General features: G+C 40.1%; 2 protein-coding genes across 4 annotated transcripts in view; both read left to right on the top strand.

The window, feature by feature from the left end:
- Positions 1-6,056, top strand: part of LOC111870702 (AP-5 complex subunit beta-1) — a 51,978-nt gene extending 45,922 nt beyond the window's left edge. The window contains exons 17-20 of the mRNA XM_023863168.2: positions 176-270; positions 2,441-2,632; positions 5,549-5,747; positions 5,964-6,056. Coding sequence (XP_023718936.2) covers positions 176-270; positions 2,441-2,632; positions 5,549-5,697 — 436 coding nt within the window. The 3' untranslated portion in view covers positions 5,698-5,747; positions 5,964-6,056. The remainder of the gene's footprint in view (positions 1-175; positions 271-2,440; positions 2,633-5,548; positions 5,748-5,963) is intronic.
- Positions 6,057-10,108: 4,052 nt separating this feature from the next.
- The window catches only part of LOC111870703 (pre-mRNA-splicing factor RBM22), a 26,095-nt gene continuing 20,598 nt past the window's right edge, over positions 10,109-15,605 (top strand). Inside the window, exons 1-2 of one of the 3 annotated variants that reach the window (XM_023863177.1) lie at positions 10,109-10,440; positions 11,656-11,709. In XM_023863177.1, the coding sequence (XP_023718945.1) occupies positions 10,387-10,440; positions 11,656-11,709 (108 nt within the window). In that variant the 5' untranslated portion in view covers positions 10,109-10,386. Of the gene's footprint in view, positions 10,445-10,624; positions 10,765-11,655; positions 11,710-15,605 lie in introns of those variants that run through there. The other 2 variants (XM_023863178.1, XM_023863179.2) reach the window with 2 other exon arrangements.

The raw sequence follows: 15,605 nt of genomic DNA, 5'->3' as shown, positions 1-15,605 counted from the left end.
ATAGTCTTCCTCCTACCTGACTTTATAGGGGTGTGTGGGTGTGTGTATGTGTTATGGACTGAACTCTTAGTACTTACAGAATAGATCCTTGAATGCATGATAAGGTATAAGTTGAACTTAAATTAATTGTGTAAATTGTATTATATTTAAATTGTGGATTTTAATTCACTTTCAGTGCTGACTTTAGCATTCATAATGTGTGCCATATGTGCACTTTGGAGCCATTAAGTTTGGATTTACCAGACTTTTTTCAACCACTACCAGTACATGGTAAGTATAAGAGATAAACTTGAACCAGTTTTCCTCCCAACTTTCTTTATCTGAGATTTAGAGTTCAGTAAACTCTCACTAATGCACATAATCAGTTCACAGTGCTTGAACATATGAATTTCATAATATTATCACAAGAAGGAGTGATAATAGATGGGGTTTGGATTGGAGATTGGATTTATTGACCATAGTTATTGAAGGAAAGATAGAGGGGCGGATAGAAGTGACAGGAAGACGTAAGAAGATGCTGGATGACCTTGGGGACAGAAGAGGATACTGTCATTTGAAGGAGAAAGCTCTAGATCGCATTAAGTGGAGGAATTGTTTTGGAAGAGACTGTGGACCTGTCGTCTGACAGATTACTGATGATGATGATTAACACACATCTCGTGACTACATATAGTTGTAGCGCCATTTCCTGATCTCCACACTTTACAAATATCTGCAGCACACACTAAGTCTTTTCAGTCTGCTGTGTCTTCACCAGTCATTCCATGGTACATGCTTCTAACACAGGAGATTCTTCAGCTTCTGTCCTCACTTCACTGCATGCTGGTTCTTAACTGCACCAACTAAGTCTTCTCTTCCTAGACTCCCTTATAACTCTCTCGACTTTTGTTGCAGTTGTCATCCTGAGAACATCTTGGCACAGATTGCATAGAAGACACTGTTGATTGATGTACTCCAATCATTTATGTGAGAACATGTTTGTTTGCAAAGGTGTTACTCAGTAATGGCTTCATATATCCACTTTAAGAATCTGTTGCACAGTAGCAGATGATACTTCATTGTTAGTTTTGCAGTAATATGTCTACACACTACAATATTAAGGAAGCCAAATGCTTGTGACTGCAAGAAGGGAAGTCCAGATTGGCTTCACTTTAGTGGAATGAACTGTGTGAGTTATGTTATCGATTCTGTGTGATACCATCGAGTATTAAAGCTTGCATATGGTTGAACAGGACAGCAGATCAATATATGTGTACTCTGTGCCATGTTCTGGTCTTGCACTGCTGGCAGTACTACTGTCCTACTTTTGGAAAAAGGATCAGGGATTGAAACATATTCTGCTACCAACAATGTATATTGTCTGAAATGAACATATGCTTGACTTACATTCTTGTAAAATAAAGGCAAAGTTTTCCCTATGCTTAATTAAGCACCACACAATTATACCTATTGAACAGGAGAGCAGGTGAGCCCCAGAGTCACTCTGTACGAGGGGCGTTCAAGTTCTAAAGTCTCTGATTTTTTTTCTCAGGACTGGGAGCAGATAGACATATGCGTTTTAGTTTAAAATATGTGTGCACTCTTTGTGAATGCGTGACAGAGAAGGCAGTACTGTACAGCACACAGAACTCTAGTGGTGGCAACGAGAGTGAGCGGTGTTTTTGATACTTAAAACGGCAACATTTTCGTTACAATAAGAGCGAGTAATCATTCGTTTTCTCCACTTGCGTGGCGTGACACGCATTGAAATTCATCGCCAGTTGAGTGAGATGTGGTGATGGTGTCATGAATGTGAAAAATGTACGTTTGTGGGTGTGACAGTTCAAAGAAGGCCGAATGTCGTGTGACAACGAATCAAAACAATCTCGGCCTTGCACCAGCTGGTCTGACAACATGTTCGACCGAGTTGAGAAAGTTGTTTTGGAGGATCGCCGATTGAGTGTGGAAAACATTGCCTCCAAAGTTGGCATTTCTGTGGGATCTGTGCACACAGTCCTGCATGAAGACCTGCGAATGTCCTCCAGGTGGGTGCCACAAATGCTGGTGGACAACCACAAGGCTGTGCATGGCAATTTGCCAGGCGATGTTGACACGTGATGAAGGCATGAATGGGACTTTGTTTTCATCAGTTGTGACAATGGATGAGACATGGATGCCGTTTTTCAATCCTGAAACAAAGCGCGATTTTCCAGTGGTAAAAACAGACTTCTACAGAAGCGTTCATAGCGGCCATGGAATCAAGGTGTCGACGTTGTGAAAAATGTGTATGGCTGCAGGGAGATTACGTTGAAAAGTGACAGAAGTTTCAAATTGTTTGTATGGTTATTGTGTGAGAAAAAAAATCGGAGACCTTAGAACTTGAACGCACAACGTATATGCCCTGCTAATAGCTTAGTCACTATACTGCTATCCTGATTCTTGTGTTATTCTTGTTCACCAGATGAATTTATTTCTGCATCAGTTGTATGGAGAAGAGCTCTGTTTCACAGTCTGTGGAATTCTCTTGAAGAGGAATCTCTTACAGTAAGCAATGCAGCATTTACATCTGTCTGCGTGCTGCAACAATCCAGGGAAGATTTGAGAGCAAAACTTTATGAAGAATTACATGAATGTATTGTTGAAGAAAATAAAGGTAATGTGTCTGACAATACAATATAAGTTTTGTTGCCATTTTATAACTCAGTTCACTGTTAAAGAAATCCAGACATCGATGCTACTGATATGAAAGTCTACCACTGGACACATTCCTGATTCATTTCAGTCCAGTTCTTTGCCTCACAACCTGCTTCCCTAAGATGTGTTTAATGTTATTATCTATCTCTTTCTCAACCTTCAAAGTGACTTGCTTACCAGTAAGTTCCCAGTAGTAGTCTGTATTTATTTCTTGTTTCCCCCAATCATACCGTATGCCCAGCCTATCATAATTTAGCTACCTAACATACTAGTTAATTAAGTTCTTCATTATGTTGGTAATATCATCCATTCCCAAATTATGTCATATCTCTTTAATTTTTCAGAGCATTTCTTTTATCTGTTCATGTGTGATGCATTATCAGCAGAACCTATTTGCAGTAAGGGGGTGAGTCCCCCCAAAATATTAGACATGGCACAAGTCCCCCCCCCTAGAAACTTAGTAAATTATGCACAAAAGTTAAATGCTGAGACCAGATAACATAAAATAAAACATTACACTGAAACCTCAATTTTACACTTTTTAAGGAAACTCCTAAAACAAATGTAAGATCGAGGTGTGTAAAATCAAGAAAATACAAATGTTACAACATAAAGAAAACTGTGGCCTTCTTTATACCATAACTTTGGAATACCATTTAAAATATACATGTTTGAACACTAAATATAAATGAAAATATGGTTCTTCGTTTATTTTTCAATGTTTCATCTACTGTTGTGTGGGATGAGATGGTGATTATAACTGGTGATTGGAATGGATGTGGGAGGAAGGGGTCATGGCCTGTTTCAATGTACTATCCCAGAATTTGCCGGAAATGACTGGCAAATATGGTATATACTTAGTTACACTGTTTCTTCAACCAGTCAGTCTTTTGTTTCTTTTCTCCCTTAGCTATCAATGAGTATAATTTATTTCTGGTTGATTCCATTCCTTACAGTGCATCCAAGAATATTGCTTTATATTTTGCAACTTCCTCTTCTGGCCTAGGCAAATGTTGATCTGAGATCTGGTCTACACCTCAGGCTGCACAGACCTCAACAACACTGTCACATATCTAGTAGTCCTCAGACTGCCCTCCAAGAGATTGTAATCTGTTTCAGTCACCCTCTTCATCTTCAGTGAATTTGACTGCACAGATATAATTGCTGCTGACCTGATCAGTCGAGAAACCACACTTCACAAAGCATTTTTTTATTGTAGTATGTGTTATCAGTGTTCAAGATTTTACTGTGAAGTGCACCGCAAACAATATATCTACCTTCATCTGTGCAGCATCTTGGAGCAGTTTCCCCCCCACTCTATCATGGTGCAGTCTTTGAAATCAGCTGCTTTCTGTAATGGAGGCTGTGGCTGGATGATATAGTTAGCTGGGAGAAATAGAACTTTTTTGTTGCTGTTGCTCAGATGAGCAACACAATGATAAGATACATAGCATGGACAGACATTTTACTGTACTTTCCTTTCTTAGGGAAAGAGATAGGCTTATTTGATTATTGTGCTCTGTGTGCACGCGAATGCATGCATGTGCATGGGTCCCCATGCACATACATGCCCCCTTAGACTTTTGGACCAGTTGATTGATCTTCATGGAACTTGCTATGAATGTTATGCTATTGAAGGCCACCCTGTGATATTTATTAATTTCTTAAAATCAGTAATAACAACATAAGAGATGTACAAACTTGAGAAGCAGGAGCATCAGTAGTCACTTCATTTATAGTCCTGAAATGATATACTTGTATGATAGATCTTTGATAAATATGGAACTTTCTTCAGTATTAAGTATGGCAAATACCATTATGGCAGCCTTGTAAATTGTTTCTGTATCATTTGGTTTCATGGGATATCTAATGACCCATAGGAACCTGACATGTGAAATTTGGTATGGTGGTAGATCATAAATAGCCTAAAGTTATGTAGGAAATATTATTTATAAATGAACAGTTACAAAAATGGCAACAGTGCAAAACTTCGAGGTTATATCTGAAAAATTTAATATGGATAGGCATACGCCCATCTCATGAGAACAGACATGGATGCCACAAAAGGAAAATATCGCAGACTGGAGAGAGAGTTTAGTTCTCAAAAAAAATGTATTTTAGTTTGAACAATGATAATGCAGTAACATGGAAATACTTGTATATAGATGTAGTGCAGTGTGATGGTTTAAAAAAGTGAACAGTTGCCTGAAGATGGCCAAGTAAGACTGAAACATGTAGGAATTGATGTGATTTGAATGTTATTTTAAATTAAAGAGATATTGTGAACATTTTTAAGTTTCATTAAAAATGGAGGTGAGTGAGCAGATAGAATTTGTATTTAAGTAAGAAGTCTGCTACAAAAATAAAATAAAATGATGATAACAACAACAGTAGTAGTAGTAGTAGTAGTAGTAGTAGTAGTAGTAGTAGTAACAATAATAATAAATAAAGAGCTGTGGGACTACGAAGGAACAGGGCATGAAAGTACACTTCTGACTTCTGCTTAGAATTGTGTATTTAATTAAGTGTGTATTCCTTTATGCTTATTCAGTGGTTTTAAGGTGCATCTTGAATAAATTATTTCTAAAGATGGTTATATAAAACTGCATTAATATAGTCAATTACTTGTTATCAAGTTCGTAACAATATAAATTTAATACAATATTTGGCAGTTACAAGACATTAGCTCTGAATTAGTCTCTATGCATGATAGTTATCAAGTTTTATGAATGGTGGATTTGCTTCTTAGTTTAATGAATTTAGTGAATATCATTACTAAAGCACCAGAAATCTGGTTGTGGATATAATGAGCATGTTTTCATTTTGATTGTACTGTTAACTAACATTTCTTGTAATGAATTAATATTTTTTCCAGATTTTTTCCATGTTGGAATTTACTTGTTCCCAACAAGCCACCTTCTTATGAAGTTCTTGTTCAAATGTGGCAGCACTCTAGTTAGGATAGTCACTGATGATGTCAATATTTTAGCCCATGTCAACAGCTATTTTAAGACGTGGCTGTAAGAATGGCATGGAAGAGGAAAGTATGTTTGCAGCTCTTGTGTGGTGTCCAGGTCAGTGTGATAGTTGTATGTTTAGTCTTTCAGTTGCTCACATTGGTGGTTCTGCCTGATTGTGTGGGGGGCTCAGGGGTCAATACAGTTCAGGAAGGTCATAATTTTTTTAATATCAGTAAAATTTCCACCGTTCTTGTTGCATATGTGGTGAAATACCAAACTGTCAAATCTGCCTTTTCACTAGATGCTGAGAACTGTCATTGTGTCTGCTAGGTAGAATTGACGCACCATCCAATTTCCTCTGCCAAGTGTGCTTCTCAGATGAGGCAACGTTCCAGGTCAGTGGAATTGCAAACAGGTACAAGTGCAGGATTTGGGGCAGTCAAAATCCACATGTCACAAGTGAATTGGAGAGAAGCAGCCCCAAAATGAACATGGGGGCCGGCTTAATGCAAGATAAGTTGATTGGACCGTTTTTCTTTTCGGAAAAGACTGTGATGGGATGTTCATACTTGGACATGCTGGAGCTGTATGCACTGTCCCAGTTATTACCTCAAACTATCCTCCAACAAGAATGGGTGCCACCATGTTAGGAATCACCTGGACAGAGAGATGGCTGGGAGATGGATCAGCAGAGGTGGACCAATTTCTTCGCCTCCTAGGTCACCAGATTTAACTCCACTGGATTTTCTCTTGTGGAGTTATGTGGAGAATATTGTCTACCAGGCTAAGTTCAATGACCTTCAAAACTTGAAGCTTGCATAAGGGACGCTGTGGCTACAGTAACACCAATTATGCTTCAAGCAATGTGCAATGAGGTAGAATATCATCTGGATATTTATCATACCACCAAGGGAGCCGACATTGAAATTTATTGAAAAAGTTATATACTCAGAAAAAGAAAACTTTGATACTTTTCCTATGTAATGGTGTAACCCATAAATGTGTATAATAAATTCTTTCTGAGATATAATTATTTTGGATAGCTTTCATCTGGACACCCTGTAATATTAGAAATTTGTCTGAAAAGAGGGGCAAAAAGTCTTGGAAACAGCCTTTAATAATAAAACTGGGAATTTCATCTGGACAGACACGCTTTGATGAGGTGAGACATTGAATCACCTCCATAACATCAGAATGAGAAATGGAAGGAACATTAAAAAAGTCAGCGAAGGTAAAATGAGGGTTGTTTGTAATATCAACAGAAGATGAACTAACTCCATGGAGCTGAGCCTTTCTTGAGAAGCTGCCATTTTCACAGCTATTCAAGAATTTCTAAACATTTTATGGAACTTGAAGGTTCATTACCATGTTCACAGGAGCCCTCCACTGGTCCCTGTCCTGAGCCAGATCAATTCAATCCATAACACCCCATCCTATATCTCTTTAAGATCCATCCTAATGTTATTCTCACACCTATGTTTAGGTCTTCCTAGCGGTATCTTTCCTGCTGGCTTTCCCACCAAAATCCTATATATAGTATATATACACGTATATATTCCTCTTATCATCCATTCGTGCTACATGTCCAGCTTACCTCATCCTCCTTGACATAATCATTCTAATTACACTTGGTGAAGAGCACAAGTTATGAAACTCTTCATGATGCAGTTTTTTCCAACCTCCTATCTCATCCCCCTTTAATCCAAATATTCTCCTCGGCGTACTGTTATCTAACACTCTCAGTCTATGTTACTAATCGAGACCCAGAGACTGCCTTTGCCCAGCAGGAGGAGGAGATGTCCCAAAGCTGTGTCCGATGCATCCCCTGGTCCATGATGCGCCCCCACCAGAGAGAGAGCCATAGTTTGGCCAACCTCATTGAGGATTACGTCATTACTGCCTGTGATGTGTAACCTTAAGTATGTAGATCATACAAGGTGTGTCCAAAAGTCATGAAATGTATTTCTTGCCCGCGCTCCTACTGGTCGGAGCGCGCTGGGACCGGTTGGGTTAGGGGGGGAGGCCTTTAGCTTCACAGCGCGCCAAGGTCAGTCTGCTCGAGCATCGGAGGCGTCAGTATCGCTGATTTAGTGCACCTGTGTTTTGTGACGTCACGGCGCACGATGGCGGATACTTTCGAACAACATTGGGCGGTCAAGTTCTGCACAAAGCTCAAAAAAAAAAGCTGCCGAAACTCACGAACTGCTTAAGCAAGCCAACGGGGAGTCTGCTCTATCATATGTGCAAGTTACAAGGTGGGTGACGAAGTTTAAGGAGATGAGCAAATCAAAGTGAAAACAATGCTCATCGTCTTTTTCGACGCCACGGGTGTGGTCCACAAAGAGTTTTTACCCCAAGGACAGACCATCAACGCTCCCTACTACGTGGATGTTCTAGAAAGATTAAGGAAAAGGGTCATCGGCGTGCGAAAAGACATCGCAGCTAACTGGCGGCTGCATCATGACAATGCGCCTGGCCACACGTCTCTGCTCATCCATGAGTTCCTGGCAAAGCACCACGTGGCAACGCTGCCGCAGCCACTGTACAGCCCCGACCTAGCTCCGGCCGACTTCTTTTTGTTCCCGAGGATCAAGACTGCACTCAAAGGACGCCGTTTTGAAAGCATTCAGGCCATCCAAGCGGCCGTAACAACAGCTTTAAATGAGGTTCCCGTTGAGGCCTTTGAGGGGGCGTACCGGGCATGGGAGAGTCGGTGGAAGAAATGTGTAGATGCTCATGGACACTACTTTGAAGAATATTAACACTTTGTACCGAGATCATCAATAAATTTAATATATATATATATATTTCATGACTTTTGGGGGACACCTTGTAGTTATACCTGCCTGACTAAAACCTCAAGGAAACCCATGAAGAATCTTCTCTGTGAGTTAGAAACCTCATTGCTGATGAAGGGGATCCAGGTAAGAGAAATGTCCAAACTAGGCTGGCTGATAAGGATTGGAACATGTCATATGGACCGATTCACAGTTTTTCTATACCAGTTGTTACTTTCAATTTCCAAAATTCCAGCCTACCCTATAACCCTCTTCATAGGCATGTTGGGCTAATTTTGATTTTTCTAGAAGACCCTCTTGGAGAATGTGCCTGTTTTCATGGGGCCCCACAGCTAGAGGTCTGCCTGTTTTGCCAATGTAGATCTGCCACATTCACAGGGAATACTGTAGATGCACTGTGCGTCTGTTGCGGATCTCTTTCCGGCCTGGTTTTCATGAGTGAACTCCTAAGGCTGAGGGCACACCAAGGAAACTGACAACCGCAATTTTTGAGAATGTTATCAACCAGAGTTGAACACATGTTAGTCAATGGAGCAGCGCAAACTGAGGAAACGGCAGTGCAAATAGTGGAGAGACTGAGAAACTCAGTTTCTAGGCAATGGAGCATGGCAGTCTTCACACAATTGTGTTGCTGCGCAGTTTCTTAGTATTAGCTCTTCTGTAATGGGCTTCAGTGATTTCTTTGTTGAGGTGACACAAAAGGTTGACGAAGCAGCTAATTTTGTTTTTGTGCAGTTAACTGAGCAAGAGCCTGGTTTATATGACAAACGCCACCCAGACTATGCTTGGCAGGACAAAATAGATTTGGGTTAGGAAAAAATTTCTTAGGAGACAAAGGAGTTTGGATCCAGGTTAAGTTCTTTCAAAACAATATAAGCGCTTCAGTTTAAATTGTCACAGAAGAACGGATGCATCCTTTTTAATATATAATTTATTTCACATATATTTTCGTCTTAAATGCAACTTATATAGTCGCCCTTCTTCCACATTACATGGTTCTGCTGTATACAGCCATCTTCAGGTGTCTTCTGACTTGCTAAAATTGTTGCACTTTATGTCAAAATTTCGTATCGCCTGTGAACGCGTTATTTCCTGCTTAAAATAAATTGACCCATTATTTAACATCCAAATATTTCCAACTATATATGGTGGTGGTCCTCTCATCTCACGCCGTCTCAACCGGTCTGAGCTACCACTGTATTATGACAGGATCAATATTATTATCTTCCACTGCAGAATGTAAGCGCACGAAATTAAAATATACAATCATGCATTACGTCGGAAGAACATACACACTTATGATGTGAGCAACTAAGCAAACGTTAAGTTCCTCAGTGTGTGCCTGCTTGAAATCGGCGCCATTTCTCGGAGATTGCGGATGTCAGTTTCCTTGGTGTGCACTCCCCCAATGGGACCTAACAGAGAAGGTGCCTGAGGACCCTGAGGACGGAAACAGATCAGTTCCCAAAAGGTTGTGCTTCTCTATGTAGTTTGCAGAATACCGGACGGTGAACAAAGTCCAAAAACCCAGTAATACTCAGTAATTCGTGACTATCGTTATTCGGATGATCTGTGATTGGGACTTAGAACTGTTGTCGGTGACTTATTCTCAAAGTAATAGTACAAATGAGTAAAATCTGTGGGAACTGCCCGCATTCAAGCAAATGTTACAGTGATAACGCAAGAATCATTGCCCAGCAACAGCTGTGTACTCGCTGTTGCCAAGCAATGATACTTGCGTTATCACTGTAACATTTGCTTGAATGTGGGCAGTTCCCACACGTTTCTCCAGTTTCTAGAACACCGGACGATAGAAATGTTAAAGAAAAATACTTCTGTACTACATAGTAACCCGTGACTACTGTTATTCGGATGATCTGTGATTCTGACTGTAAACCATTCTCTGTAAACTCTGTAACCTATCAGAATAAAAGCGGTTATAGTACAATTGAGCAATGGCGACGTCGAAGACAACAAATACGTACAATAGGCAGAATTGGGAGGATGCCGTAAGTAAGCAGCCATTTATAATTATGTTTGGATATTCTGAATACGATAATACAGTGTAGCCACATGAAATGTATGTTGTGTGTTCTTGTATTAGAAGTTCGTTAGCTGCCACGCAACTCTCGTGTTTGGATTTATGCTACTATGAAGTCACTGTAATTCGATCTTTATCTGGAAAGAAAGTTTGGTGCATTTAACATCACCATTCAACCTTCCTGTGTATTTCACAGATGACAGTGATGAGAAAGATATGGTAGTGCGGGCCAGAAATATATTCTGCAACAGAAAAGCTGTCTTCATGATGAAATGAATGCTGTAGACTAAGTGTATGGAACGTTTTTACATACTGCACATTTAATTAAGACTGAAACTTGTGAAAATACACCAACAGTTACTGAATTCTTGGCGAGAAATATTTGTTATAAGTGACTGCAAAAGCTATATCTGACTCGGTATAATCATGTACACCGATGAAGGTGGTGGTTTCTAATGAGAGGCTCACTGTGGGTGGTTCACTTAAGTTTAGAAATCATTGTGTAACAGCTTAAGTGTATTGGCATAGTCAAAATAAATATCAGTAACAAGGAACACTGATATGTTGGGTTTTTGGACTTTATCCATCGTCCTGGTTTTTAAGATAACAAATAAAAACACGACGTTTCGTAAACTGGATCTGTTTCCGTCCTCAGGTATGAAGGAAAACTGGACACCAGTCCAGTGATTGAGGCTAGCTCTTTCTAACGGACCCAACTGAATAGGTGTTTTCCTTCACCTGAGGACGGAAACAGATCCAGTTTCCGAAACGTCGTGTTTTTATTTATCTTAAAAACCAGGACGATTTGTTCCGGTGATTGAGGCTAGCTCTTTCTAACGGACCCAACCGAATAGGTGTTTTCCTTCATCTGAGGACGGAAACAGATCCAGTTTCCGAAACGTGTTTTTATTTGTTATCTTAAAAACCAGGACGATGATTAAAGTCCAAAAACCCAACATATCAGTGTGTTATACACCATCGTCAGAATCCTATAGTAACTATTAGTAACAAGGAAGTTTTCTGAATTGCATGTAGTGTGAAGAGGGAAGTGTGTATGTGAATTTAATGCATGACACTCTTTCACAGCATCTTTTATGCTTTCCCCTTTAACTCGTGCATTTAATAATTACTTATGCTTTGTTTTAGAATATTTCATCATCTTTTCATTTTTCTTCATTTTCAGGAGTTTCCTATACTTTGCCAGACATGTCTGGGCGACAATCCATATATACGAATGGTAAGTCTTTTTCTATGTCAACATAGTTTTCAGGGAAGCTGATGTGTCATGAAATGTTGAATGAGGTCACCATAAATTTAGCATGCTCTGAAAGTGTAACAGGTAAAAAGATTCTGTAATACAATAATGCTTGCATAAAAGGGGACCCATATTAAATGAAAGTCCACTATATTGAATTTAATAAATATAACATGTTTTATATGGAAATGGAAAGGAAGGACAAGAATTTAATTGAAAGTTTACATGAATATTTGTATCTCTTTTGTGAATTCTATCCTATACTATTCTTCCGGAAATTTAAGAAGAAACATCCTTTGTGAAAGAGAAGAAAGAAAAAAAAGGCAAGGAGGCCGAAAGTAAGAGGAACAGACAGCAAAGAAAGAGATAAGGGTAGATGAAAAGTAAGATGTAAGGAAAGGAGGAAAGAAAGAAAACTGAAAGTGTGTAATCCACAGCATATAGTATACATATGTAGCATAAAAGTCCGGCTTGTGATTTGGATCATAAATACAGGCATACGTAGTAATGTATTGTGCAGTTTTCTTTACTGTTTGTGTTAGTACATTAGAAAACTGCTCAGATATTCTGTCTTAAGTAGGTTATGCTGTGACATATCAAATTACTTAACAGAATTAAGACCAATTTTACCCTGTGATGAATGAATGAATGAATGTATGAGGGGTAGGCCTTCTCGGCCCTTGCACCTCGACCTCAGTGGTCCATTATGCTTCTCCTTTTTTAGTTATTCCCTCAGCAACCCCACGCTTCGGATGAAGCGCAGGATTTTGGACGTGGGGGTGTCAAAATAGTCACTTGGTTCCATAAAGTACTGACCCAAGTGACGGTAGTCTTAAATAAGCTAAAGCCTCACGTTCACACAGGACGTGTGTGGCTGTTTCATTTTCTATCTGACACCTCTCACAAGTGGGACTATCACGTAGTCCCAGTTTGAACAGGTGTCCTTTGAGGTGACAGTGTCCTGTAAGTAGTCCTACCACCCATCGTAGCTGGTTCCTGTTGAGCTTCAACAGTTCATTCGCTCTTTTAGCAGAAGGTCCTCGTATGAGCCCCTTTGCTTGCCTGAGTCCAATTAAGGATCCCCAGTATTTCTTGTGTTGCATGTTTGTCCAGTCCCTGATTGCCTGTTTGGCAACTCCTAGAGAGATGCCACAGGCTGGTTCAGGTCCTATGAACAGATGTTCAGCTCCAATTTTAGCTAATTGGTCTGCTGCTTCATTTCCAGTAATACCCTCATGCCCCGGCACCCATATCAGTTGTACCCTGTTATGTTTGGCCAGTTCCATGAGGGTTTGGTGGCAATCCTAGACCAGTTTAAATTGATCTGGTGTTTGTCAAGCGCTTTAAGTGCAGCTTGGCTGTAAGATAAAATGTAGATGTTCCTATTTCTATAGTTCCTATCTAAATTCTCCATAATACATGCTTTAATGGCATATACTTCTGGCTGGAATACTGTCGTGTACTGCCCAAGGCTGAAACTAAGTTTCCGCCTCGTGCCATAGCAGTAGACACCAGCTCCAGTGCCCTTATTTGTCTTGGAACCATCTGTATACCAGATCAGTCCCCTTTTTCTATCGGGCCGAAACCCATCTTCCCATTCACTCCTGTCAGGAAATGTGACCGTGAAGGGTTTTCTCATATACATGTCTCAGTATCATTTTGTCAGACCCCCATCTGAATATGGGTTCCTTTTTCATGTCCTGAGTTATGTGTGCATGGCCGAAACCATTGGATCTAGGTTTCCATTGTTCACCTCACTGGAGATGGTAAATTCCTGCCCTGGCCTCTGCATCCAACTGTACATGCAGTGGTGGGAGTCCAAGGAGTATCCCCAGTGCAGCTGTTGGAGATGTTTGAAATGCTCCTGTGATACCTAAGCAAGCCAACCTTTGCAATTTGCTAAGTTCTGTGTTGCTTGTCTTGAATTTAACTCTGGGCCATCATACTGTGGCACCATAAGTAATTATGGGTCTCACAACCACAGTGTATATACAATGTATAACGTGTGGCTGCAGTCCCCAAGGTTTACCAAACATGCTTCTGCATGTCCAAAAAGCCGTATAGGCTTTGTTAATGGCTTTGTTCAGCTGCTTTTTCCATGTCAGTCCATTGTCTAATTCTAGACCAAGGTACTTGACATCGCTGGAGAGCTGGATTATCTTATTGAAGAGAGTCGGTTCCTTAAGACCCTTTATATTTCTGATATACCTATCCACTATTTTTTTCCATTGTTTTCAACACGGAAGGCGATAGGCTGATACGATAATAAGCCTTAGCCTCTGTATAATCAAAGTCCCGGGCTTTTATAATAAACATCACATTAACTTGCCTCCAGGCCATGGGGATGAAACCATATGCCATGCAGGCTCTATATATATATGAGACACAGGTGTGGAACTAAACGTTCTGCCCCATGCTGCAAAAATGCCGGTACAATTCCATCTGTTCCTCCTGACTTAAATGGTGTAAAAGTATGCAGTGCCTATCTGATTTTTGATTGGTTAATTATGACTTTGGCTAGGTTCCAGTGTGCCCTGTTCGTCTTGCTTTAGCAAGTGCCCAGGTTTTGCTGACCCTGTCCATCATCCAAATTATCAATCACTTTTGAATCAGGAAAGTGAACCCTGAATACAGTGGAACCTCGCTTAACGAATACCTCTCATAACGAGTAATTTGCATAATGAGCAAAACAAATTGTAAAAAAATGACATGCTTAGCGATCGACATTTCGCATAACGAGTGATGAGAGTGGAAGTCCCGGATTGTGCGCCTGCTACATCAGTCTGTGTTTAGCGCTCGTTCCGCTAGCATCTTAGTGTCGCTTGTGATCACACATTTTTCCAAACTTGTGTTCAGACATATTATTTGTGATTTTTTCTGTGTAAAGTTTAATAACCCTTGCAAAAATGTCCCTGAAGAAAAAGCCGCAAAAAGACAGCCATAAGAGAATAAAAAAAAACCGTAGAAATGGAACGTAAAATCGTTGAAAAGCGAGAACGAGGTGTGAGCGTGGCTGATCTAGCACGCACATACAATCGGTCCACATCAACAATTTGCACTGCGTAATCGAATGTGACTCTGAGGGGTTTGAAATAGTACCTGTGGAGCCTGTAGTCAACGAGATTGTGTCTTTGGCCAAGATCATGGGGCTGGAGGTGGTAACAATGATATCGATGAGCTTGTGGAAGAACACAGCCAAGAGCTGACCACCGAAGAGCTTATGGAGTTGCATTGTGTTTCACAGCAAAAAGTTATGGAGGAGAGTTTGTCAGAGGAGGAGGAGGAGGAGGTAACAGCAAAGCAACGATCTTTTGGTGCAATAAGAGAAATGCTGAAAGTATGGGAAACTGTTGCATCGTACATTGAGAAGCATCACCCTAATAAGGCAGTGGCTATGTGCACTACAAATTTATTTAATGATAATGCTGTGTCGCATTTTCACCAAAGTTTGAAGCATCGGCAAAAGCAAATGTCTCCAGACGGCTTTCTAGTAAAAAAGATTTAGATGTGTATCATAAATAATAAACTAATTATTTCGATTCTTTTTTTTTTGTTTTGTTTTGTTTTTTTTTGTTTTCCTGCAGATTGAATTCGCATTTCAGGTTGGTTCATTCCACATAGAAGAAAAGATGAAGATTATTCACGCTCCTTAACCCGTTGCCGTGGTTCGTCGTGTATGTTTCGTCAGGGATTTAAATCGTCTGGGGGGGTTCGACGTGTATGTTTCGTTCAGCTGCACACCTATGTTATAACGCCCATAATAATTGATGGTTTTGCTGTAGATTGTTAGATTTTTCGCTGGCCTGTTGTCAGTAGAACAGAGTATAAATAAGACACGACTTTATCTGTGCCAAGTCATCGTTACATATGCCTGTCTT

The sequence above is a fragment of the Cryptotermes secundus genome, unplaced genomic scaffold (assembly GCF_002891405.2).
Source record: "Cryptotermes secundus unplaced genomic scaffold, Csec_1.0 scaffold59, whole genome shotgun sequence".
NCBI lineage: Eukaryota > Metazoa > Arthropoda > Insecta > Blattodea > Kalotermitidae > Cryptotermes > Cryptotermes secundus.
This window is presented reverse-complemented; position numbering and strand designations above follow the sequence as displayed.